The 26,471-nt window shown below is 52.7% G+C and overlaps 2 protein-coding genes across 3 annotated transcripts in view; one reads left to right on the plus strand and one right to left on the minus strand.

The window, feature by feature from the left end:
- Positions 1–1,019: 1,019 nt before the first annotated feature.
- SART1 (spliceosome associated factor 1, recruiter of U4/U6.U5 tri-snRNP) lies at positions 1,020–25,029 on the minus strand. The gene is made up of 21 exons (XM_075569802.1): positions 24,873–25,029; positions 16,556–16,795; positions 15,035–15,089; positions 14,891–14,946; positions 14,002–14,128; positions 13,092–13,197; positions 11,312–11,386; positions 11,087–11,183; positions 5,910–6,055; positions 5,513–5,719; positions 5,311–5,417; positions 5,024–5,151; positions 4,703–4,830; positions 4,440–4,610; positions 4,234–4,344; positions 4,048–4,135; positions 3,867–3,957; positions 3,176–3,311; positions 2,763–2,852; positions 2,522–2,643; positions 1,020–1,457 (listed from the first exon to the last, which is right to left on the minus strand). Exons 2-21 carry the CDS (start codon positions 16,791–16,793, stop codon positions 1,439–1,441), a joined length of 2,298 nt encoding a protein of 765 aa, XP_075425917.1. The 5' UTR covers positions 16,794–16,795; positions 24,873–25,029; the 3' UTR covers positions 1,020–1,438.
- The window catches only part of LOC142465653 (transmembrane protein 272-like), a 34,394-nt gene continuing 32,939 nt past the window's right edge, over positions 25,017–26,471 (plus strand). Inside the window, exon 1 of one of the 2 annotated variants that reach the window (XM_075569803.1) lies at positions 25,017–25,573. In XM_075569803.1, the coding sequence (XP_075425918.1) occupies positions 25,423–25,573 (151 nt within the window). In that variant the 5' untranslated portion in view covers positions 25,017–25,422. The remainder of the gene's footprint in view (positions 25,574–26,471) is intronic. The other variant, XM_075569805.1, reaches the window with a different exon arrangement.

Here is a 26,471-nt window from a genome sequence, read left to right on the forward strand (position 1 = left end):
TTCGGACGCCCGCACGCACATAAGCACGCCCTCCCTCCGAAGCCTGCACCCTGAACGAGGCCTTACAGTACAAATTTGGCAAACAATACAGTAAACCTTTGTAAAGGAAACATTACTGTAAATCCCATGGGGAACACTATACATTTTTTGTGTGGTTTCCTTTACGGTGTATACATATGCCACGCTCAATAGCTCTCCTTTTTGACACTTGTATACATATATATATTTTGTTTGGACTCAGGGGTTCCCAAAAAGAGCTTGCTGGGGTTCTGTGTACATATTTTCAGCTGTCTCAGCTGTTGGAGGTTAGTGGCTCCTCCTTCCCAGGGGTTCAGCCCGCCCCTCCCCACTTCCCTAGTTTGCAGGTCCTTTCATTCTACTAGATATAGATGCAATGTGGTCTTTCTCCCTCCTAATAGAGGTACATGAGAATTTTAATCCTAATAGAGATAGTAGTATTTTATCTGGTAGTGTTAGGACTTGCGAACAGGGTCTGCCTTGTCGTGGCTCACAGGCTTACAATGCTCTGATCAAAGGGTTAAACTAAATGACACTTTCAAGAGAATATAAGTATTTTACTGTGTATTGTTGTCATATTGGATGTAGCATTGGGCTTCTGTCGTCTGTTGTATACATATGCCACGCTCAATAGCTCTCCTTGTTGACACTTTTATACATATATATTTTGTGGGGGCTCAGGGGTTCCCAAAAAGAGCTTGCTGTGGTTGTGTGTTGGTTTCCATAACTGTACAGTAAATAAAAACCCCACTTGTGAGCAGTCACGTCTCTTACCCTACACTGCAGCTAGGGATCCGGGGCATTGAGAACTGCACAGGCGCCTGCAATACCTGCAGTGACCACAGGGTCAGCTTTAATGACAGATGTTTAATGTGTTAATGAGTCAGCCCCACATCAGCCAATGTAAGATCAATCTGGCCCTACATGGGACTTTAACCCTAATGCCATATATCTAAAGACCATGGCAAGTCTACAGAATAAAGACAATTTCTCCAAGCGGATTCATTCTTCCTTCCTTTATTATACAGGAGTTCTGCGGCCCATTTACAGGGAGAAAAACAAAATTACATTGCAGCATTTCTGGATTCCAGCCCAACAGAAACCCCCCCAAATGTCCTTTTACGAAATGACCCCAATTCTTTCGCACTTAACCCTTCTGCTGCCACAGGGACCTGCAAGGCTGCAGATAAACTATACAACGCGGCCCTACAGAAATCCGAAATACCATTTAAAAACACCCCATAAAGGGAATTTAACCCTATAAACCTCCTCACAACCTCTTTGCAGCTGAAGGGTGATCATTTAGGAATATATACATCGATCAACAGAATGGGGGTTTCCGGTGCCGAGGGAGTTCAAATAAATGATCTTGCCCAATCCTTTCTTCCTTCCAGGGAACCTGTACCTCCTGCAGTGCCTCTTACTTGGTTAGTGTGTTCCTGGGAAAGAGGGAGTTATGGGTTAGAGTTGTGATACACAGAGCACTCACCCTTGTAACATCACCCACTATGTTTACGGTTCATACTGAAAAAAGGGACTGTAGAACAAAGATTGAGGCACACAAGTAATTCTGTAAAATGGCATAAATTTGCTGCATAGTAGTAGTGAGCAGAACTACACTACAGACACTGGCAGGATCACGCGCCTTTAGTACTGAACTCTACACAATGCTGGCTGTAATAATAATAATAATAAATAATAATAAATAATAATACAGGCCTCTGGGTGTCACTGTCACTCCATTAAACTGGAATGTGCTTGAAATACTGAGCGAGACCACTGGGTGTCACCATCGCACCACTAATGGAGGCTTTTAAAGCAGCAATCCGGCTTTCCTTTCCTAGGTTTGAAGCAGGGGATCTGCAGAGCTGAGATTTACGTGGTTCGGCTCCGGAGACCCCCGAATTCAAACCCGAGGGGGGAAAAAAGTGGGTTTTTTTGGGGAGCGGGTAGAAAAACGGCAGTGCACTGCCAAGAAGACCAGGAGGAGGCTCACGGTTGCAATAGCAAAAATTATTTATTCCATAAAAAGATTGGACAAAATGCCCCCCTAGCCACAGCAACAGTCCACCAACGCGTTTCGGGCTCTATGCCCTTGCTCAAGGTGGCACCTGTTCCTGCTGCATCACCCGGTGGACTGCACGCCATTCATTTACCCGCTGCGGAATACCTCCCTGGATTCTGCAATTCAAGTGTGTGAGGTTTGTCTGTGGGTCGCCATACCCTGTTATTCTCACCATGTGGGACTTTGTTTGTACTAATCATTAGTGCCGCCTGTGGCATTAAGTACTAGTCCCCTCAATCCTATTAGGGTAACCTTATTGTACTACACAGTTCATTGGGAGTTTCTCAACTGCAGATGTTATAATATAACTAAGGACTTGTTCTTCTGATGCACTGGCGTTCTACACATCTCTTTTTTGGGGAGCACCTGCTCCTTTAGTTGTTGCTTAGACTATGTACCCCCTGCAGTGAGTATTAATGTCTGGTACTCAGTACTCACGCGGTCATACTCTTCCCGCTCCCACTCAGGACGATGTACGGCGTCTTCTGGGCCTTTTGCTTCTCCTGGAGCAGAGCGACCGTGCCCAGCGGGGTATCACTGGAGCTCATCTTCTTCAGGAGCTGGGGGGCGGGAGAGTCATCACACGTTGTCATCCCTCTAATATGAACCACTACACCACACGGACCCCTCAACCTCCGCGCCTTCACGGACACCCCAATCACTACCCCCGCTCACTCACCGCCTCCTCGTCCAGCTTCTTCATACGTTTCTCCGTCTTCATCTTACCGGAACCTTTCCCGTGGAACCGGTGAGACAGCTGCCGGAAAGCCTGGGGGAGGAGGACAGAGGGAGGAGAGGCTGAGCAGAGTGGGGGGGGGGGGCGCGGGGGGCGCGGGGGGAGAAGAGGCTGAACAGAGAGGGGGAGGGGAGAAGGAGAAGAGGCTGAGCAGAGTGGGAGGGGGGGTGAGGAGGAGGAGAAGAGGCTGAGCAGAGAGTGGGAGGGGGGAGGGGAGGAGAGGCTGAGCAGAGTAGGAGGGGGGAGGGGAGGAGGAGAAGTGGCTGAGCAGAGAGTGGGAGGGGGGGGGGGGAGGAGGAGGAGGAGAAGTGGCTGAGCAGAGAGAGGGAGGGGGGGGAGGAGTGAGAGGACCGTACCTCTTTGGGGCAGAGTTTACGTCCAGTCTCATCCACATATTCTATCTTCACGTCCGGTCGGTATCCATCCTTCTCCTTGAAGTCCTGTGTGAATCCTCGGTACTCCTCCCTCCTGCTGTATTTATCATCTATCGCCCTGCGGAGGAGGGGGTGAAACAGAAGGGAGACGTCAGTCTCAAGTATGGCCGACGACATGTCTATTAATGACAGGATCTAAAGCAGCAGCAGTCGAGGTGACACGGTGCGCTCCACCAGCCTGGGCGAGACGCCCCCCGCCGCCAGCCTGGGCGAGACGCCCCCCCCCCCGCCAGCCTGGACGAGACGCCCCCCGCCGCCAGCCTGGGCGAGACGCCCCCCGCCGCCAGCCTGGGCGAGACGCCCCCCCCCCCCCCGCCAGCCTGGGCGAGACGCCCCCCGCCGCCAGCCTGGGCGAGACGCCCTCCCCCCCCCCCCCGCCAGCCTGGACGAGACGCCCCCCGCCGCCAGCCTGGGCGAGACGCCCCCCGCCGCCAGCCTGGGCGAGACGCCCCCCGCCGCCAGCCTGGGCGAGACGCCCCCCCCGCCAGCCTGGGCGAGACGCCCCCCGCCGCCAGCCTGGGCGAGACGCCCCCCGCCACCAGCCTGGGCGTGACGCCCCCCGCCACCAGCCTGGGCGTGACGCCCCCTCTCCCCACACACTCCCATCACTCACATCTTGTCCTCGATGCAGTACATGCCGGACGGGAGCACTTTATTGGGAGCTTTAACTCTGGCTACCTTCTGTAAGGTCGTCTCCAACAGGCCTGAGGTGAGAAAGCACATACTCGGCATCATTATGCAGCGTGGCGTGCACATCAGTCACTATATAGTGCAGGGCGAGGCCGGTAAATCACCTTTGTTCTGACACAGAGCCAGCGCGGCGGCGAGACCTCGGTTCACAATCGGTTCTTCGTCCAAGATCGTGGTGGAAGAGGCAGAATACTGAGAGAGAGGGGGGAGGAGAGGGAGAGAGGGGTGAGTTTGATTGGGGGGGGAGAGAAGGCAGTATTGATTGGGTGTGCGCGCGCACGGTAACTCACATCCTGGTGGTTCTTCTCTTCATCGAGGTTCACCATACTCCAGCCGAGGTTCTCGTCCCCGTCAGACTCTCCACCCTCCTTCTCAGACCCCTCCTCGTCCTTCTCAAAGTCCTGGGGAAAGTGGGAGAAGCAGGGTGACACAGTGACACAGACGTAAAGGGAGCTTGGAGTCTGTCCCTCCCCTGCAGGGTGACCGTGTCCCACACCATTAGATCTTCCTGATCCTCTCTGTTCCCCGCCAGCCCATATGTTGGGATCTCCCCGAGGGTCCTGCAGAATTCAGAGGTTGCGTTGAACACTATGGATCCCTTCTTATCGTCATCTTCGTCTTCATCTTGGCTCTTGTGCGAGTCCAACCTGTTCACCAGGGCGGCAATCTGAGGCAGGGAGGGAGAGCGTGAGGATTGAGGGATGGGGAGAGGGAATGGAGGAGTGGGGTGCAGGGGTTTATGACGGCTCCGCGCCTCACCTTCTCGCTGCTGTCCTTCTGCTGCTGAATCTGCTTCAGGCGTCTGCCTTTCTCCAGCTGTTTCTGCAATTCTTCCTCCATCTCCTCCTCTTCCACGCCTACTGAATACAGATCTGCCCAATCCTCATCTGTACGGAGGGCGAGCCACAGCGGAGAGAAGTCCGAGCGCCCGGAAGGGAGAACGGCAACAAGTGAGCAAATTAAATAAAAAAGGCGAAAGGAAAATAGGAAACAAAGAAGGAAAAAATGTGAAACTGGAAAAGGGAAGAGAATGGCAACAAAGACGAGAAGCGGAGGTTTCTTCTCTCCCGCAGCGCTCACCGTTGTCACTGATATCCATTCTCTCCACGCGCTTGTCATCGGATTGTCGTACAGTGTATGTTCTCTCCTCTCTCTCCTCCATCTCCTCCTCCTCCTCAGCCTCACGCCGGCGACCACGTCCCCGAACCCTAACCAATCACATCACAAAAGAACAGCGAGGTCATCAGGTTTCACGGGACTTATGCAATCTCTCCCTCCCCCGCAGGGTGACACAGTCAGAAGGGAGCTATGAGTCTCTCCCTCCCCCCACAGGGTGACAGACAGGGGACAATCTGTCATTCGGTTACCTGGACCCAAAGTCATTTGCCCGGGTGTCGTGTCCCAGAGTCAGAACGTCAGACTGAACCTTCTTGCGAATTTTCTTCACCCGGCGCTTTGTCTTCTTGAAGGAGACCTGGGGACGAGAGGTGGAGGAGATCAGTGACATGCGCGAGAGGCACCAGGCTCTGCCCATCACCCGCGTCCCATCGTAGAGGCGCCAGCCCTTACCATCTCCTCTGATGTGTAGTACTCGGACGCCAGCCTCAGTCCCGGCACTTCCAATGTCTGCGCCTGGTTTTGAAGCGTTTCCCGGATATTCTGCAGTTCCCTCTCCCACGACCCATCAGCCGTTCCCCCCAACTCCAGCCGGAAAGACTTCTTTTTCTCCCCGTCTATCTCCTCGTCATACTTGGACAGGACAGACTTGTGATGTAACTGAGGAGAGAAGTTAGACAGTAAATCAGAAGGGAGCTATAAGTCTGTCTCTTCCCCCGTGCCGGACGACACCAGGGTGCTAAGAGTCTGTCCCCCACCCCATCGAGCAGTACGACTAACTTTGCTCCCCCCCCATCCCCACAGGGCGCTACGAGTCTCTCTCTTCTCTCCCCACCCATGTGACACTCACTATGGCCATGTCCTCCACCTTCTCCTCCTCTTCGTACGGTTTGTAATCCGGCTTCTTTTTCTTCAGCTCCACGTTTCGCTCGGCTCTCTCTCTGTCTATCATGTTTACGTTCACCAGGACATCAGAATCATCTTCCTCCAGGACTCCTGAAGTGTGGAGACACCCCCAACCGCTGTGAGACTCTAACACCCATGGTTTAACTGGAGTGACCCCCATCCTCATACGTGACTAGAATACCAACTGGGTGGACCTTTAACCCGCTACATTACCAGAGCCCAACTGGAGAGCCCATATCCTGCTACATGTCTAGGGTCCAACAGGAGGGCCCCTACCCCGCTACATGTCTAGGGCCCAACAGGAGGTCCCCTATCCCGCTACATGTCTAGGGCCCAACTGGAGAGCCCCTATCCCGCTACATGTCTAGGGCCCAACAGGAGGTCCCCTATCCCGCTACATTTCTAGGGCCCAACAGGAGGTCCCCTATCCCGCTACATGTCTAGGGCCCAACAGGAGGGCCCCTACCCCGCTACATGTCTAGGGCCCAACAGGAGGTCCCCTATCCCGCTACATGTCTAGGGCCCAACTGGAGAGCCCCTATCCCACTACATGTCTAGGGCCCAAAAGGAGGTGCCCTATCCCGCTACATGTCTAGGGCCCAACAGGAGGTCCCCTATCCCGCTACATGTCTAGGGCCCAACTGGAGAGCCCCTATCCCACTACATGTCTAGGGCCCAAAAGGAGGTGCCCTATCCCGCTACATGTCTAGGGCCCAACAGGAGGTCCCCTATCCCGCTACATGTCTAGGGCCCAACTGGAGATCCCCTATCCCGCTACATGTCTAGGGCCCAACAGGGGGGCCCCTATCCCGCTACATGTCTAGGGCCCAACAGGAGGGCCCCTATCCCGCTACATGTCTAGGGCCCAACAGGAGGTCCCCTATCCCGCTACATGCCTAGGGCCCAACAGGAGGGCCCCTACCCCGCTACATGTCTAGGGCCCAACTGGAGAGCCCCTATCCCGCTACATGTCCAGGGCCCAACTGGAGAGCCCCTATCCCGCTACATGTCTAGGGCCCAACAGGAGGTCCCCTATCCCGCTACATGTCTAGGGCACAACAGGAGGTGCCCTATCCCGCTATATGTCTAGGGCCCAACAGGAGGTGCCCTATCCCGCTACATGTCTAGGGCCCAACAGGAGGTCCCCTATCCCGCTACATGTCTAGGGCCCAACAGGAGGTGCCCTATCCCGCTACATGTCTAGGGCCCAACAGGAGGTGCCCTATCCCGCTACATGTCTAGGGCCCAACAGGAGGTGCCCTATCCCGCTACATGTCTAGGGCCCAACAGGAGGTCCCCTATCCCGCTACATGTCTAGGGCCCAACAGGAGGTGCCCTATCCCGCTACATGTCTAGGGCCCAACAGGAGGTGCCCTATCCCGCTACATGTCTAGGGCCCAACAGGAGGTGCCCTATCCCGCTACATGTCTAGGGCCCAACAGGAGGTCCCCTATCCCGCTACATGTCTAGGGCCCAACAGGAGGGCCCCTACCCCGCTACATGTCTAGGGCCCAACAGGAGGTCCCCTATCCCGCTACATGTCTAGGGCCCAACTGGAGAGCCCCTATCCCACTACATGTCTAGGGCCCAAAAGGAGGTGCCCTATCCCGCTACATGTCTAGGGCCCAACAGGAGGTCCCCTATCCCGCTACATGTCTAGGGCCCAACTGGAGAGCCCCTATCCCACTACATGTCTAGGGCCCAAAAGGAGGTGCCCTATCCCGCTACATGTCTAGGGCCCAACAGGAGGTCCCCTATCCCGCTACATGTCTAGGGCCCAACTGGAGATCCCCTATCCCGCTACATGTCTAGGGCCCAACAGGGGGGCCCCTATCCCGCTACATGTCTAGGGCCCAACAGGAGGGCCCCTATCCCGCTACATGTCTAGGGCCCAACAGGAGGTCCCCTATCCCGCTACATGTCTAGGGCCCAACAGGAGGGCCCCTACCCCGCTACATGTCTAGGGCCCAACTGGAGAGCCCCTATCCCGCTACATGTCCAGGGCCCAACTGGAGAGCCCCTATCCCGCTACATGTCTAGGGCCCAACAGGAGGTCCCCTATCCCGCTACATGTCTAGGGCACAACAGGAGGTGCCCTATCCCGCTATATGTCTAGGGCCCAACAGGAGGTGCCCTATCCCGCTACATGTCTAGGGCCCAACAGGAGGTCCCCTATCCCGCTACATGTCTAGGGCCCAACAGGAGGTGCCCTATCCCGCTACATGTCTAGGGCCCAACAGGAGGTGCCCTATCCCGCTACATGTCTAGGGCCCAACAGGAGGTGCCCTATCCCGCTACATGTCTAGGGCCCAACAGGAGGTGCCCTATCCCGCTACATGTCTAGGGCCCAACAGGGGGCCCCCTATCCCGCTACATGTCTAGGGCCCAACTGGAGAGCCCCTATCCCGATACATGTCTAGGGCCCAACAGGAGAGCCCCTATCCCGATACATGTCTAGGGCCCAACAGGAGGTCCCCTATCCCGCTACATGTCTAGGGCCCAACAGGAGGTCCCCTATCCCGCTACATGTCTAGGGCCCAACTGGAGAGCCCCTATCCCGCTACATGTCTAGGGCCCAACAGGAGGTGCCCTACCCCGCTACATGTCTAGGGCCCAACTGGAGAGCCCCTATCCCGCTACATGTCCAGGGCCCAACAGGAGAGCCCCTATCCCGCTACATGTCTAGGGCCCAACAGGAGGTCCCCTATCCCGCTACATGTCTAGGGCCCAACAGGAGGTGCCCTATCTCGCTACATGTCTAGGGCCCAACAGGAGGTGCCCTATCCCGCTACATGTCTAGGGCCCAACAGGAGGTGCCCTATCCCGCTACATGTCTAGGGCCCAACTGGAGAGCCCCTATCCCGCTACATGTCTAGGGCCCAACAGGAGAGCCCCTATCCCGCTACATGTCTAGGGCCCAACAGGAGAGCCCCTATTCCGCTACATGTCTAGGGCCCAACAGGAGGCCCCCTATCCCGCTATATGTCTAGGGCCCAACAGGAGGTGCCCTATCCCGCTACATGTCTAGGGCCCAACAGGAGAGCCCCTATCCAGCTACATGTCTAGGGCCCAACAGGAGAGCCCCTATTCCGCTACATGTCTAGGGCCCAACAGGAGGCCCCCTATCCCGCTATATGTCTAGGGCTCAACAGGAGGTGCCCTATCCCGCTATATGTCTAGGGCCCAACAGGAGGTGCCCTATCCCGCTACATGTCTAGGGCCCAACAGGGGGCCCCTATCCCGCTACATGTCTAGGGCCCAACAGGAGGTCCCCTATCCCGCTACATGTCTAGGGCCCAACAGGGGGTCCCTATCCCGCTACATGTCTAGGGCCCAACAGGGAGCCCCTATCCCGCTACATGTCTAGGGCCCAACAGGAGGTCCCCTATCCCGCTACATGTCTAGGGCCCAACAGGAGGTCCCCTATCCCGCTACATGTCTAGGGCCCAACAGGGGCCCCCTATCCCGCTACATGTCTAGGGCCCAACAGGAGGGCCCCTACCCCGCTACATGTCTAGGGCCCAACAGGAGGGCCCCTACCCCGCTACATGTCTAGGGCCCAACAGGAGGTCCTCTACACCGCTACATGTCTAGGGCCCAACAGGGGGCCCCTATCCCGCTACATGTCTAGGGCCCAACAAGAGAGCCCCTATCCCGCTACATGTCTAGGGCCCAACAGGGAGCCCCTATCCCGCTACATGTCTAGGGCCCAACAGGAGAGCCCCTATCCCGCTACATGTCTAGGGCCCACCAGGAGGTCCCCTACCCCGCTACATGTCTAGGGCCCAACAGGAGAGCCCCTATCCCGCTACATGTCTAGGGCCCAACAGGAGAGCCCCTATCCCGCTACATGTCTAGGGCCCAACAGGGAGCCCCTATCCCGCTACATGTCTAGGGCCCAACAGGAGAGCCCCTATCCCGCTACATGTCTAGGGCCCAACAGGAGAGCCCCTACCCCGCTACATGTCTAGGGCCCAACAAGAGAGCCCCTATCCCGCTACATGTCTAGGGCTCAACAAGAGAGCCCCTATCCCGCTACATGTCTAGGGCCCAACAAGAGAGCCCCTATCCCGCTACATGTCTAGGGCCCAACAGGAGAGCCCCTATCCCGCTACATGTCTAGGGCCCAACAGGGAGCCCCTATCCCGCTACATGTCTAGGGCCCAACAGGAGAGCCCCTATCCCGCTACATGTCTAGGGCCCAACAGGAGGGCCCCTACCCCGCTACATGTCCAGGGCCCAACAGGAGGTCCCCTACCCCGCTACATGTCTAGGGCCCAACAGGAGGTCCCCTATCCCGCTACATGTCTAGGGCCCAACAGGAGGTCCCCTATCCCGCTACATGTCTAGGGCCCAACTGGAGAGCCACTATCCCGCTACATGTCTAGGGCCCAACAGGAGGTCCCCTACCCCGCTACATGTCTAGGGCCCAACTGGAAAGCCACTATCCCGCTACATGTCTAGGGCCCAACAGGGAGCCCCTATCCCGCTACATGTCTAGGGCCCAACAAGAGAGCCCCTATCCCGCTACATGTCTAGGGCCCAACAGGGGGCCCCTATCCCGCTACATGTCTAGGGCCCAACAGGAGAGCCCCTATCCCGCTACATGTCTAGGGCCCAACAGGAGGTCCCCTATCCCGCTACATGTCTAGGGCCCAACAGGGGGCCCCTATCCCGCTACATGTCTAGGGCCCAACAGGAGGTCCCCTACCTCGCTAAATGTCTAGGACCCAACAGGAGAGCCCCTACCCTGCTACATGACTAGGGCCCAACAGGGAGCCCCTATCCCGCTACATGTCTAGGGCCCAACAGGAGGTCCCCTATCCCGCTACATGTCTAGGGCCCAACAGGGAGCCCCTATCCCGCTACATGTCTAGGGCACAACAGGAGAGCCCCTATGCCGCTACATGTCTAGGGCCCAACAGGAGGTTCCCTATCCCGCTACATGTCTAGGGCCCAACAGGAGAGCCCCTATCCCGCTACATGTCTAGGGCCCAACTGGAGAGCCCCTATCCCGCTACATGTCTAGGGCACAACAGGAGGTCCCCTATCCCGCTACATGTTTAGGGCCCAAGCGACTGGTCAGACACCCGCTGCTCGGTAACGGGACCATTTTGGTACCTTTGTCTTTGAGAGTGAGAATGACGGTTTGCCCCTCGTTGAAGGACGCTATTTTGTGCTCCACCGTTAGCCCCTGCAGGTCCCGGGAGCTGTATTTCTGCGAGGGGAGACACAGGTTAGAAAGCAGGGCACCGAAGGGAGACGCCCCCAAATAAGGGAAGAGAAAGGAGGGAGAATAAAAAGTTGCACTCACTGGAAGGTGCTGCCCCCCCCCCCTCCACTAACCTTTTTCTGCCCAAACTCTTCCTCCACCAGGTTGGACACCCCAAACTCTTCATCCATCTCAGCCAGAAGCTTGGCCTGGAAAGAGAAGGCAAAAGGGTGACCGGTGTCACACGTTCAATAAGTCCAGAAAGGAGATTTCCCTTCAACATCATATTTGCATTTCCCCCAATATGCCCTATCAGGAGCTGAAGGTGACACCTGTAACTGTTTCCCGTCATGGTGCGGAATAATTGGCTTTTGTGTTTAAGGCTTTCTGTGGGGAAGGAAGAGAGTGCTGCGTGTGGGGAAGGAAGAGAGTGCTGCGTGTGGGGAAGGAAGAGAGTGCTGCGTGTGGGGAGGGAAGAGAGTGCTGCGTGTGGGGAGGGAAGAGAGTGCTGCGTGTGGGGAGGGAAGAGAGTGCTGCGTGTGGGGAGGGAAGAGAGTGCTGCGTGTGGGGAGGGAAGAGAGTGCTGCGTGTGGGGAGGGAAGAGAGTGCTGCGTGTGGGGAGGGAAGAGAGTGCTGCGTGTGGGGAAGGAAGAGAGTGCTGCGTGTGGGGAAGGAAGAGAGTGCTGCGTGTGGGGAGGGAAGAGAGTGCTGCGTGTGGGGAAGGAAGAGAGTGCTGCGTGTGGGGAAGGAAGAGAGTGCTGCGTGTGGGGAGGGAAGAGAGTGCTGCGTGTGGGGAAGGAAGAGAGTGCTGCGTGTGGGGAGGAAGACGCGAGTACGAGGAGGGGGAAGGGTGGTGTGTGTTGGCCGAGTGGGGAGATGAACATGGCGTGTTGAATAAAAAGGGAGAGTATGATGTAAGTAGGGGTGAATTGGTAGAGTGCAAGAAGATAGGGGGTTAGGAGGAGATGATGACCAATGAGGTCTGATGGACAGGGGTACCCAGAGATTCTAGAGTCCTCCGGGGGTATGCCAGCTCAAAGAAGGTTAACACTGCCCTATAAAGCAGGTTATATTTATTCTAGCTGGTTTTAATGTGTTTTTTTTAGGCCCCAAAGCCTGCGGTAAAGTGTCCACATGACAATTCCCGCAGTGTCTCACTTGCTCCACGTGCCCAGGAAGCAGAGACTTATTCCACGCAGAATGGATCAGACATCTTCTCTGAACATCAATAAGAAGAGATTAGTGGCTGCACCAGTTTAGGGCGCGGTGCTCAGTGATAAGAAACGGTTCATAATAAGTGAGCGGGGAACAGATTAGGTGTGAAACAGACCCCTGTATTGTACGGGATGAGGCGGAAGCGGCACTGTCCCTATAAAGCTGGAAATCCCAAATACAATGCGCCAAAAGCCCTGGCGCAGTGTCCACACGGCAGCTTTTTCTCACTCGGCCCGCAAACATCGAAGGGAAGCGGGGTTCTCAGATAAACATTCGAGGTTCAGCAAGCGGGACGGGATTACCCGCCATATTCATTTACAGTTTGGGCTCATTTGGCAAGAAAAACAGAGTAAAAGTGTAGACGTGTTTTACTTGGAAGACCCTTTGAAGTCTGCATAGAGACAGCTCTGTACTGCCTGAGGAAGTGAGAATAAGCGGAGGTTGCCTGTGTACACCACATTGCAGGCTTTTGGGCCTAGTTAAACAAAATGCACTTAACAACAGCTCAAAAAAGGAAAAGAAAGTTGGTAATCTGCTATAAAAACGCTGTGCTCACTTTAAAAGTTCATTGCCAAAAGTGGAGAAGATTATTTACTATTTTCACATACATAGAATCCCACTTCAGCCACCATCTGTATGTAGGGGGCGCTAGCAGAGCACAGTGCATTGATACGGAGGGGGCCCCCCTCGGTGACTCACTCTTTTCTCAGCCAAATCCCTTTCTGCCTGAAGTTTCCGGCTTCGCTCAATCCAAGCAGCAGTGTCATCCAACCACAACTCATCATCTCCCAGGGACTTTATCTTACTGCGGAGAGAGGGGGAAAAAGGAAGGGGGAGAGTGAAGAGGAAGATCACACAGGACCACAGTACTTGTGATGTAACGGAGAAGAGACAAGTTAGACAGTAAATCAGACGAGAGCTACAAGTCTGTCCCCCACCCCACCGGGCGACAGCAGGGTGCTACAAGTCTGTCCCCCACCCCACCGGGCGACAGCAGGGTGCTACAAGTCTGTCCCCCACCCCACCGGGCGACAGCAGGGTGCTACAAGTCTGTCCCCCACCCCACCGGGCGACAGCAGGGTGCTACAAGTCTGTCCCCCACCCCACCGGGCGACAGCAGGGTGCTACAAGTCTGTCCCCCACCCCACCGGGCGACAGCAGGGTGCTACAAGTCTGTCCCCCACCCCACCGGGCGACAGCAGGGTGCTACAAGTCTTCCCCCCACCCCACCGGGCGACAGCAGGGTGCTACAAGTCTGTCCCCCACCCCACCGGGCGACAGCAGGGTGCTACAAGTCTGTCCCCCACCCCACCAGGCGACAGCAGGGTGCTACAAGTCTGTCCCCCACCCCACCGGGCGACAGCAGGGTGCTACAAGCAAGTCTGTCCCTTCCCCCTTGCCGGACAACAGCAGGGTGCCAAGAGTCTTTCCCCCACTGGGCAGTACGACTGTCCCCCCCGCCCCCCCACGAGGCAACAGCAGTCTGTCTCGTGTCACCCCATTCATTGCCACGGGGCCCTCAAGAAGGAAAGAGGTTAAGGGAAGACCTGTTTGATAAGCCCACCCAAATTTATGAGACCCCACCCTCTCCCAAGACTCCAATCCTCACCCTAATTTCTTATTGAGCAGCCTCTTCTCCTTCGCGGCCGCCAACTTCTCTCTCAGCTCCTGCTGATGCCGCAGCGCTAAGGGGTTAATGACGGCAGCTGCTACAGGGTCTTCCTTACTGCCACACTCTGCAAAGGAGCGGAGAGAAATAACCAGGGTGACCTGACAGGGACGGGTTTAATGGGTTAAAGGGGCAGTGACATGACAGGTGTTTAATGGATAACGGGTCAGTCCCACGTAAAAGCAAAGTGACCCAACGACAGGGACGGGTTTAATGGATCAGTCCCACGTAGGAGTAAAGTGATCCAATGACAAGGACGGGTTTAATGGATCAGTCCCACGTAGGGGTAAAGTGATCCAATGACAAGGACGTGTTTAAAGGATAAAGGGTCAGTCCCACGTAGGGGTAAAGTGATCCAATGACAAGGACGTGTTTAATGGATAAAGGGTCAGTCCCACGTAGGGGTAAAGTGATCCAATGACAAGGACGTGTTTAAAGGATAAAGGGTCAGTCCCACGTAGGGGTAAAGTGAACCAATGACAAGGACGTGTTTAATGGATAAAGGGTCAGTCCCACGTAGGGGTAAAGTGATCCAATGACAAGGACGTGTTTAAAGGATAAAGTGTCAGTCCCACGTAGGGGTAAAGTGATCCAATGACAAGGACGTGTTTAAAGGATAAAGGGTCAGTCCCACGTAGGGGTAAAGTGATCCAATGACAAGGACGTGTTTAAAGGATAAAGGGTCAGTCCCACGTAGGGGTAAAGTGATCCAATGACAAGGACGTGTTTAATGGATAAATGGTCAGTCCCACGTAGGGGTAAAGTGATCCAATGACAAGGACGTGTTTAATGGATAAAGGGTCAGTCCCACGTAGGGTAATGAGCGCACCTGTTTTGGACGTGTGCAGCTCCAGGGGTTTCAGTCCAAGTTTAGCACGAAGTTTACTAGAGAGGATGAGAATAAGTGCATTGTAAGGTGATTATATAGGGTAGTTACTCACCCAGCGGGCCTGTATCCCTGCTCCATACTCACTTGGTCTCCTCAATACTCAGCGACGAATCCCCTGCAGCAGATTTGGGAGCAATACCTGAAAGACAAAGGAAAGGCTAAATCCTGTGTGAGATGCCCTATTATCACACAGGAGGAAGGGGCCACACACCCCACCACCTCAGATTATACTGAAACCCAATATTCAAATGGGAGCCACGTGCCCCCTGTGGATTGTGGGTAAACGGAACATCCCAAGAGTTAAGGGCTTAGAGCGAACATGATTGACAGTCTGAGCCAATCAGAAGGCTCTGTGCATAAGTGTCAATGCAGCCTGCGAAATGGAAGAGATGAGAAATGTGGGCTCAGCGTATGAGTAACAGGAGCCTCAGCCAATCACAACTCCATTTGCTATAGTCGCCCAAAGTAAGAGACCTTGTACTACTGGGATGAATAGCTAAGGGGCGGGCTAAGGCCAGGTCCCGCAGCAGTGCCCGACAAGAGCCGCCCCTCAATGGGGTCGGGCCCGCTGCAGGGGGTGGGCTAAGGCCAGGTCCCGCAGCAGTGCCCGACAAGAGCCGCCCCTCAATGGGGTCGGGCCCGCTGCAGGGGGTGGGCTAAGGCCAGGTCCCGCAGCAGTGCCCGACAAGAGCCGCCCCTCAATGGGGTCGGGCCTGCTGCAGGGGGTGGGCTAAGGCCAGGTCCCGCAGCAGTGCCCGACAAGAGCCGCCCCTCAATGGGGTCGGGCCCGCTGCAGGGGGCGGGCTAAGGCCAGGTCCCGCAGCAGTGCCCGACAAGAGCCGCCCCTCAATAGGGTCGGGCCCGCTGCAGGGGGCGGCCGCGCGGCCAGGTTTTCCTGCAGTCAAGAAAATTGTGAGCAATACTGGCAACGGAGCGCTAGGCCACGCCCCCGACAGTTCAGCCAATGAGGACGAACCTGCCGGGTGACATCATGGCCTTGCCCCCGCCACGCCCCCTGTCTTTCCCACTGCAGACCGGGGAACTCGGCTGCACGTGCCGCCAGCTGGGCCGTAGCACGAGCCATAGCATCTTCAACCAATCACAGCTCCATGTGGCTAAAAGTCCCTCGGACACCACTCTGGTTGGATGAACTGACATGAGCTGACAACTTCAGCCAGTCCCTGTGCTTTCTGTGTGAAAGTCCCTCAGAAAGAGAAAAGCAAAGGGACAGGCTCAGTGTCTAAGAGACTGCAGCGTCAGCCAATCACAGCACTGCCCATCTAAGTCACCTCTTGCTAATTGGGTGGATAACAAAGAGGGTGGGCTCAGCATGTGAGTGACAGCAGCTTCAGGCACAAAGCTCAGTGTGCAAGTCCCCTAAGGCAGCAGTGTGCAAGGCTGTTTGTTTGTTTTAGCCAATCACAGGGTTCAATGGTTAAAAGTCCCTCAAAAAGAGAGACACCTCTTGCTCTAATTGGAAGTGCAGCTAAGGGAGCTGGCGCAGTATTTGAGCAACAGCAGCCTCAACCAATAAAGTCACTAAACACGCCCCCACTCATACTAAGAGGGACCCTGTCTCAATAAGGATCACTGATCGCCGCTCACTCTGCTCGAAGGCCGGGTCCTGCTTCTCTCTCTTGACCCTGCGAGAGTCACTTCCATCAGTGGGCCGAGTCCTGCGCTCTCTCTCCCGCGGCCTGTCTCGCTCCCTCTCTCGGGAACGCTTGCGCCTTTCCCGGTGTTTGTGCTTCTTGTGTTCCCGATGACGCTCGTCCCCCGGCCCACCGCCTGCTGCGGCCGGGACATCGCGGTCACGTTCCTTGTGTTTCTTGGAGGAGCCCATGGCTGGGGGACACACAGAGGGAAAGGGGGAGATAAATCAGACACTTAATATACAGACAGATGCAGCCAGTGTCACTGTTCCCAGTGATCACACAACATGCGTCAGAATATCACACAGATTCCTTCGGATTCAATGTCTGACCAGGAATAACACTGCTGTATTTGTATACATCAATTTCTAACTGGCAACCGTTGTTTGGAGATAGGTGCCCCTCCTCCCAGAGCTCACCCCCCCCCCCCCCCCACATCTTTTTAACTTGGGAGGCCTTTTCATTTTGCTGTACGTACAGGACCCACTGTGGTTGTTTAGCCTCATACAGAGGTAAAAGGAAAGGGTCACAGTGTAGTGTAGGACCTGCATATTTGGTTATACCTTGACGTTGGTATGCAGGCTTATGACGCTTTGGCCAAAGGGTTTAACTAAATAACCAAGAAAATATTATTATTGAAGTATTTACACTTTATACCATATATGTTTTGTCAATTGGATGTAGCATTGGGCTCCCCTGTCTTTCGTTGTATACATTTGCCATGCTCAGTAGCACTATTTTTGACAAACACACACATACATATGTCAAACACACAAATAGTGCCGCAGTCAAATCATCTGTTCAAATGTACAATTTAAAAAAAACAAAAAAAAAAAACAGAAGAGATAAAAAAATACCCTCTGGCCGAGCTAAAGCTCGCTCTCTCGCCATCAAATTATCTCTCTCCGCTCGCCATCAAATTCTCTCTCTCTCTCGCCATCAAATTATCTCTCTCCGCTCGCCATCAAATTCTCTCTCTCTCTCGCCATCAAATTCTCTCTCTCTCTCGCCATCAAATTCTCTCTCTCTCTCGCCATCAAATTCTCTCTCTCTCTCGCCATCAAATTCTCTCTCTCTCTCGCCATCAAATTCTCTCTCTCTCTCGCCATCAAATTCTCTCTCTCTCTCGCCATCAAATTCTCTCTCTCTCTCGCCATCAAATTCTCTCTCTCTCTCTCGCCATCAAATTCTCTCTCTCTCGCCATCAAATTCTCTCTCTCTCTCTCGCCATCAAATTCTCTCTCTCTCTCTCGCCATCAAATTCTCTCTCGCCATCAAATTCTCTCTCTCTCTCTCGCCATCAAATTCTCTCTCTCTCTCTCGCCATCAAATTCTCTCTCTCTCTCTCGCCATCAAATTCTCTCTCTCTCTCTCGCCATCAAATTCTCTCTCTCTCTCTCGCCATCAAATTCTCTCTCTCTCTCTCGCCATCAAATTCTCTCTCTCTCGCCATCAAATTCTCTCTCTCTCGCCATCAAATTCTCTCTCTCTCTCTCGCCATCAAATTCTCTCTCTCTCTCTCGCCATCAAATTCTCTCTCTCTCTCTCGCCATCAAATTCTCTCTCTCTCTCTCGCCATCAAATTCTCTCTCTCTCTCTCGCCATCAAATTCTCTCTCTCTCTCTCGCCATCAAATTCTCTCTCTCTCTCTCTCTCGCCATCAAATTCTCTCTCTCTCTCTCTCTCGCCATCAAATTCTCTCTCTCTCTCTCTCTCGCCATCAAATTCTCTCTCTCTCTCTCTCTCGCCATCAAATTCTCTCTCTCTCTCTCTCGCCATCAAATTCTCTCTCTCTCTCTCTCGCCATCAAATTCTCTCTCTCTCTCTCTCGCCATCAAATTCTCTCTCTCTCTCGCCATCAAATTCTCTCTCTCTCTCGCCATCAAATTCTCTCTCTCTCTCGCCATCAAATTCTCTCTCTCTCTCGCCATCAAATTCTCTCTCTCTCTCGCCATCAAATTCTCTCTCTCTCTCGCCATCAAATTCTCTCTCTCTCTCGCCATCAAATTCTCTCTCTCTCTCTCTCGCCATCAAATTCTCTCTCTCTCGCCATCAAATTCTCTCTCTCTCGCCATCAAATTCTCTCTCTCTCGCCATCAAATTCTCTCTCTCTCGCCATCAAATTCTCTCTCTCTCGCCATCAAATTCTCTCTCTCTCTCGCCATCAAATTCTCTCTCTCTCTCGCCATCAAATTCTCTCTCTCTCTCGCCATCAAATTCTCTCTCTCTCTCGCCATCAAATTCTCTCTCTCTCTCGCCATCAAATTCTCTCTCTCTCTCGCCATCAAATTCTCTCTCTCTCTCGCCATCAAATTCTCTCTCTCTCTCGCCATCAAATTCTCTCTCTCTCTCGCCATCAAATTCTCTCTCTCTCTCGCCATCAAATTCTCTCTCTCTCTCGCCATCAAATTCTCTCTCTCTCTCGCCATCAAATTCTCTCTCTCTCTCGCCATCAAATTCTCTCTCTCTCTCGCCATCAAATTCTCTCTCATCAAACTCTCTCTCTCGCCATCAAACTCTCTCTCTCGCCATCAAACTCTCTCTCTCGCCATCAAACTCTCTCTCTCGCCATCAAACTCTCTCTCTCGCCATCAAACTCTCTCTCTCGCCATCAAACTCTCTCTCTCGCCATCAAACTCTCTCTCTCGCCATCAAACTCTCTCTCTCGCCATCAAACTCTCTCTCTCTCTCGCCATCAAACTCTCTCTCTCTCTCGCCATCAAACTCTCTCTCTCTCTCGCCATCAAACTCTCTCTCTCTCTCGCCATCAAACTCTCTCTCTCTCTCGCCATCAAACTCTCTCTCTCTCTCGCCATCAAACTCTCTCTCTCTCGCCATCAAACTCTCTCTCTCTCGCCATCAAACTCTCTCTCTCTCGCCATCAAACTCTCTCTCTCTCGCCATCAAACTCTCTCTCTCTCTCGCCATCAAACTCTCTCTCTCTCTCGCCATCAAACTCTCTCTCGCCATCAAACTCTCTCTCTCTCTCGCCATCAAACTCTCTCTCTCTCACTCTCTCTCTCACTCTCGCCATCAAATTATCTCTCTCCGCTCGCCATCAAATTCTCTCTCTCTCTCGCCATCAAATTATCTCTCTCCGCTCGCCATCAAATTCTCTCTCTCTCTCGCCATCAAATTCTCTCTCTCTCTCGCCATCAAATTCTCTCTCTCTCGCCATCAAATTCTCTCTCTCTCTCGCCATCAAATTCTCTCTCTCTCTCTCTCGCCATCAAATTCTCTCTCTCTCTCTCGCCATCAAATTCTCTCTCTCTCTCTCGCCATCAAATTCTCTCTCGCCATCAAATTCTCTCTCTCTCTCTCGCCATCAAATTCTCTCTCTCTCTCTCGCCATCAAATTCTCTCTCTCTCTCTCGCCATCAAATTCTCTCTCTCTCGCCATCAAATTCTCTCTCTCTCGCCATCAAATTCTCTCTCTCTCGCCATCAAATTCTCTCTCTCTCTCTCGCCATCAAATTCTCTCTCTCTCTCTCGCCATCAAATTCTCTCTCTCTCTCTCGCCATCAAATTCTCTCTCTCTCTCTCTCGCCATCAAATTCTCTCTCTCTCTCTCGCCATCAAATTCTCTCTCTCTCTCTCTCGCCATCAAATTCTCTCTCTCTCTCTCTCTCGCCATCAAATTCTCTCTCTCTCTCTCGCCATCAAATTCTCTCTCTCTCTCTCTCGCCATCAAATTCTCTCTCTCTCTCTCTCTCTCGCCATCAAATTCTCTCTCTCTCTCTCTCTCTCGCCATCAAATTCTCTCTCTCTCTCTCTCTCTCGCCATCAAATTCTCTCTCTCTCTCTCTCGCCATCAAATTCTCTCTCTCTCTCTCTCGCCATCAAATTCTCTCTCTCTCTCTCTCGCCATCAAATTCTCTCTCTCTCTCTCTCGCCATCAAATTCTCTCTCTCTCTCTCTCGCCATCAAATTCTCTCTCTCTCTCTCTCGCCATCAAATTCTCTCTCTCTCTCTCTCGCCATCAAATTCTCTCTCTCTCTCTCGCCATCAAATTCTCTCTCTCTCTCTCGCCATCAAATTCTCTCTCTCTCTCGCCATCAAATTCTCTCTCTCTCTCTCTCGCCATCAAATTCTCTCTCTCTCTCTCTCGCCATCAAATTCTCTCTCTCTCTCTCTCGCCATCAAATTCTCTCTCTCTCTCTCGCCATCAAATTCTCTCTCTCTCGCCATCAAATTCTCTCTCTCTCGCCATCAAATTCTCTCTCTCTCGCCATCAAATTCTCTCTCTCTCGCCATCAAATTCTCTCTCTCTCTCGCCATCAAATTCTCTCTCTCTCTCGCCATCAAATTCTCTCTCTCTCTCGCCATCAAATTCTCTCTCTCTCTCGCCATCAAATTCTCTCTCTCTCTCGCCATCAAATTCTCTCTCTCTCTCGCCATCAAATTCTCTCTCTCTCTCGCCATCAAATTCTCTCTCTCTCTCGCCATCAAATTCTCTCTCTCTCTCGCCATCAAATTCTCTCTCTCTCTCGCCATCAAATTCTCTCTCTCTCTCGCCATCAAATTCTCTCTCTCTCTCGCCATCAAATTCTCTCTCTCTCTCGCCATCAAATTCTCTCTCTCTCTCGCCATCAAATTCTCTCTCTCTCTCGCCATCAAATTCTCTCTCTCTCTCGCCATCAAACTCTCTCTCTCGCCATCAAACTCTCTCTCTCGCCATCAAACTCTCTCTCTCGCCATCAAACTCTCTCTCTCGCCATCAAACTCTCTCTCTCGCCATCAAACTCTCTCTCTCGCCATCAAACTCTCTCTCTCGCCATCAAACTCTCTCTCTCGCCATCAAACTCTCTCTCTCGCCATCAAACTCTCTCTCTCGCCATCAAACTCTCTCTCTCGCCATCAAACTCTCTCTCTCGCCATCAAACTCTCTCTCTCGCCATCAAACTCTCTCTCTCGCCATCAAACTCTCTCTCTCTCGCCATCAAACTCTCTCTCTCTCGCCATCAAACTCTCTCTCTCTCGCCATCAAACTCTCTCTCTCTCGCCATCAAACTCTCTCTCTCTCGCCATCAAACTCTCTCTCTCTCTCGCCATCAAACTCTCTCTCTCTCTCGCCATCAAACTCTCTCTCTCTCTCGCCATCAAACTCTCTCTCTCTCACTCTCTCTCTCACTCTCGCCATCAAACTCTCTCTCTCTCTCGCCATCAAATTCTCTCTCTCTCTCGCCATCAAATTCTCTCTCTCTCTCGCCATCAAATTCTCTCTCTCTCTCGCCATCAAATTCTCTCTCTCTCTCGCCATCAAATTCTCTCTCTCTCTCGCCATCAAATTCTCTCTCTCTCTCGCCATCAAATTCTCTCTCTCTCTCGCCATCAAATTCTCTCTCTCTCTCGCCATCAAATTCTCTCTCTCTCTCGCCATCAAATTCTCTCTCTCTCTCGCCATCAAATTCTCTCTCTCTCTCGCCATCAAATTCTCTCTCTCTCTCGCCATCAAATTCTCTCTCTCTCTCGCCATCAAATTCTCTCTCTCTCTCGCCATCAAATTCTCTCTCTCTCTCTCTCTCGCCATCAAATTCTCTCTCTCTCTCTCTCTCGCCATCAAATTCTCTCTCTCTCTCTCTCGCCATCAAATTCTCTCTCTCTCTCGCCATCAAATTCTCTCTCTCTCTCGCCATCAAATTCTCTCTCTCTCTCGCCATCAAATTCTCTCTCTCTCTCGCCATCAAATTCTCTCTCTCTCTCTCGCCATCAAATTCTCTCTCTCTCTCTCGCCATCAAATTCTCTCTCTCTCGCCATCAAATTCTCTCTCTCTCGCCATCAAATTCTCTCTCTCTCGCCATCAAATTCTCTCTCTCTCTCTCTCTCGCCATCAAATTCTCTCTCTCTCTCTCTCGCCATCAAATTCTCTCTCTCTCTCTCTCGCCATCAAATTCTCTCTCTCTCGCCATCAAATTCTCTCTCTCTCGCCATCAAATTCTCTCTCTCTCGCCATAAAATTCTCTCTCTCTCTCTCTCTCGCCATCAAATTCTCTCTCTCTCTCTCTCTCGCCATCAAATTCTCTCTCGCCATCAAATTCTCTCTCTCTCTCTCGCCATCAAACTCTCTCTCTCTCGCCATCAAACTCTCTCTCTCGCCATCAAACTCTCTCTCTCGCCATCAAACTCTCTCTCTCGCCATCAAACTCTCTCTCTCGCCATCAAACTCTCTCTCTCGCCATCAAACTCTCTCTCTCTCTCTCTCTCTCGCCATCAAACTCTCTCTCTCGCCATCAAACTCTCTCTCTCGCCATCAAACTCTCTCTCTCGCCATCAAACTCTCTCTCTCTCTCGCCATCAAACTCTCTCTCTCGCCATCAAACTCTCTCTCTCTCGCCATCAAACTCTCTCTCTCTCGCCATCAAACTCTCTCTCTCTCTCTCTCTCTCGCCATCAAACTCTCTCTCTCGCCATCAAACTCTCTCTCTCTCTCGCCATCAAACTCTCTCTCTCCCGCCATCAAACTCTCTCTCTCTCGCCATCAAATTCTCTCTCTCTCTCGCCATCAAATTCTCTCTCGCCATCAAATTCTCTCTCGCCATCAAATTCTCTCTCTCTCTCTCTCTCTCTCTCCTCTCGCTATCAAATTCTCTCTCTCCCCTCGCTATCAAATTCTCTCTCTCTCTCCCCTCGCTATCAAATTCTCTCTCTCTCTCTCCCCTCGCTATCAAATTCTCTCTCTCTCTCCCCTCGCTATCAAATTCTCTCTCTCTCTCCCCTCGCTATCAAATTCTCTCTCTCTCCCCCCTCGCTATCAAATTCTCTCTCTCTCCCCCCTCGCTATCAAATTCTCTCTCTCTCCTCTCGCTATCAAATTCTCTCTCTCTATCAAATTCTCTCTCTCTATCAAATTCTCTCTCTCTATCAAATTCTCTCTCTCTATCAAATTCTCTCTCTCTATCAAATTCTCTCTCTCTCATTACACAGAGAGAAAAGGATTGTACCAGTATAAATGCCAGAGCTCAAGGGGAAACATTACATCAAAAGCACTTTGTGACCTTGGGCAAGTCACTTTCTCTCTGCCACTGGCACCAAAAACATAGACTGTACGTGCATCTGGGCAGGGACTGTGTCTGTAATGTTCCTATTGGCTGCGTACCGCGCGCTATACTGTAATTGTGAAGCACTTTGTGTCCCCTTGGGAGAACAGCACTATATGAACTAAAATTATTATTAAAAAAGGTACACAATCTGCTGGGAAATATCCCAGACAGATTGTAACAAATCACAGAGCAGCTTCCAAGAAAGCAAAGTGTTTTGGTTCCGGGGGGAGATTGTAACACCCCCCTCCCATATACAAACTGGCAAGTGTTGGGAGGTGTAAAACAAAAAATGAGGCGCTTCTGAGTGTGATATATAATTAATAAATAAATAGTGATTAATATCAATAATGAAAGTGCTCATAAATCATGAAAATATATATAAATGGCGAACTTTGCTGCTCAACCCTCTTTGGAGAAGATCCAGTTTCTCCTATCTTGACTGGTGGGGGGAAGCTTGTGGGGAGCGCAGGTGTCACCATATATAGAAGAAAAAAATATAATAGTGTAATATGCTTTTTTCTGTTTAAGGCATATTACACTATTGTATTTTTTTCTTCTATATATGGTGACACCTGCGCTCCCCACAAGCTTCCCCTCACAAGTGTTGGGAGGCCAAGAATTGTCTGATCGTTCCAATATCTGCAGGCTACACGGACTGGACACACGTAGCAAGGCGTCACACGGGGATAATGGCCACAGACAAAATAACAGGGCCGTGAAAAGAGGGACAAAATGTGAGGGTGTAAAGATTAATAACTGGAGAGAAGTGCGGACAGAGCCGCCCAAAACAAGGCACCCAATTACATGGGGGGGGGGGGGGGGGGCACAGTACAGGGGGGCAGGACCTATCACACCAAGAAGGTGTAACGCTATATTATGGCATTTCCCACAGGCCGGGTAATCTCAGGTTTCCCTTCGGGCTCCGTCAGTAACACAGAGACAGCTCATAATCACATAGTCACCCCCATGTTTAACCCTTTAGTTCGGGAATCACCGCGGTTAATTTATCCGGCAGAAACTTCAGACCAATAAACCCATGTGTGCAGGACCTCTATATAACGCACTTCCCTGTGTGCAGGACCTCTATATAACGGACGCACAGCACCGAGTATAAGGGCAGCCCCCGCTATTACACCGTCACTGCAGCGGGAGAGTCGCTACCCACTATACTCACACCTAAATATATCTATCTTTACCGATATACACGGACACCGATAGATAACACTCACTGTATCTGTCTCACAAGATGTCCGGTGCTTCAGTCGCAGCTCTGACGTCGGCACCTCCCCCTTACTGTCGCCTTCCTGTATACATCACTTCCTCTCCGATCAGCGCCCGGGTGACGTCACCCAAGGCCTCCCCTGTAACACGAAGCCCCGCCCCCCTGTAACACGAAGCCCCGCCCCACCGATCGTCTGGTTGCTGCGCCCGACTGGAGCGCGCGTCAGGGCGACACCATTCGGATGCGGAGAATAGGGGGAGCCTCGCACCTCACACCTGCACTGGGTTATTACACCTTGCTCTTATTTGGAGCCCTGTGATTGGCTGACAATGGGTCACATGTCCCTATGTAGACCTTCCCTCCTCAAGGGGAAATGTTCCCATAGCAACAAGTACTGCTGTAATGATATGGTGTGACGTAGTGTTATACCGTGTGTGACATGTGGTGACATAGTCACAGAGATTGTTTTTCTTTGAGGTGCTTCAACGGTTAATGTAGCCAACCAAGTCCCCAGGAGAGACAAAGATGTCCCCCACACACCGGCGAAGACGAACTCCATGCTGGGGCAAGTCTCTTCCAGCCAAAGATGGAAGAGGAGGTCTTTCAAGGGCCAGTTAAAGACTGTCAGGGAAATCCCAACTGAGCAGATCTCTATTCCTCCACTCCTCCCACTCCACCACGGTGTCCAAATCCGCGTGGCCTTCATTGGTACGACCCCGAATGGAAGTCAGGCTCCCCACTATCCCCTTCACCCCCTAGGTCTCCTGGATGGCCAGTCTATAATCAAAACTTCTGATTGACAGCCAGCAGCATTGCGGGATTGTCTCTGCAGACTTCTTCTGCTGATCTTGGCTGGGCATAGTCCTTGCAAAGCATGGTACTGTCGCTACAAACTTCTGGAGTTCATTCGGGTAGGACCTCAAATTCGACACCCAGAAGGAGGTGTTGAACCGTTGGCTGCAGCCTCCTGAGATGCTCTAGTTGAAGATCCAGGTGTTGCTCATCCAAATTACATCATGTTGCTGGTCCAGATAACGGGTTAGGCCTCGGACATGGTGCAGGGAAGAGCGCTGAGCAGCGCTGACGCTCATGCTCTCCTGCTCAAGAAGGAGCTTTTTTGTGTCCCTTCATGAGCGTCAGCGTGCGCGCTTGTAAAGCCGTGTGGGAGTCAAGCGGGCTGCCATTGGCTTTTGGCAGTCACGTGACGGGCCCTCCGCTTCCCTCAGCGGCAAAATGTAAACTTGCTTGTGTCCTGCATTTCCACACGCCTCCGCACGCATGCGGAAGCAGCTCCTAAAGCCGCGCTGATTACAGATGCAGGGGGTAAGTGCATCTGCTCAGCGCGGTCTTTTTGACCATGGCCCTGGCAGGTCCCACAGGGCAATGTGGTTGATTTTGTCCTCTATTTTGGCGGTGTCAGGTGTACTTTTCTTCCTGTTCGAAGAAAGTACCCGGGCGCTATCTCTATAAGGTGTATATAGGATATTACTAGGAAACTGCAAGCAATTTTATAGGATATTATAGGAAACTGCAAGCAAGCAAGTTTCACTGGATGCTAAAGTGTATGAGTTTCACTGGATGTGCTAAAACTGAGCTTTGTCTGTGT

The sequence above is a fragment of the Ascaphus truei genome, chromosome 14, assembly GCF_040206685.1.
Source record: "Ascaphus truei isolate aAscTru1 chromosome 14, aAscTru1.hap1, whole genome shotgun sequence".
NCBI lineage: Eukaryota > Metazoa > Chordata > Amphibia > Anura > Ascaphidae > Ascaphus > Ascaphus truei.

What these genes read in the sequence shown, in the direction of transcription:
- SART1 (XM_075569802.1), bottom strand. Translation starts at nt 16,793, where the DNA reads ATGGGCTCCTCCAAGAAACACAAGGAACGTGACCGCGATGTCCCGGCC. An exon ending in AAGAGTTTGGGCAGAAAAAG is followed by an intron (nt 11,184 to 11,311) that starts GTTAGTGGAGGG and finishes CTCCCCTCGCAG; the next exon opens with AAATACAGCTCCCGGGACCT. An exon ending in AGAAGGACAGCAGCGAGAAG is followed by an intron (nt 4,611 to 4,702) that starts GTGAGGCGCGGA and finishes TCCCTGCCTCAG; the next exon opens with ATTGCCGCCCTGGTGAACAG.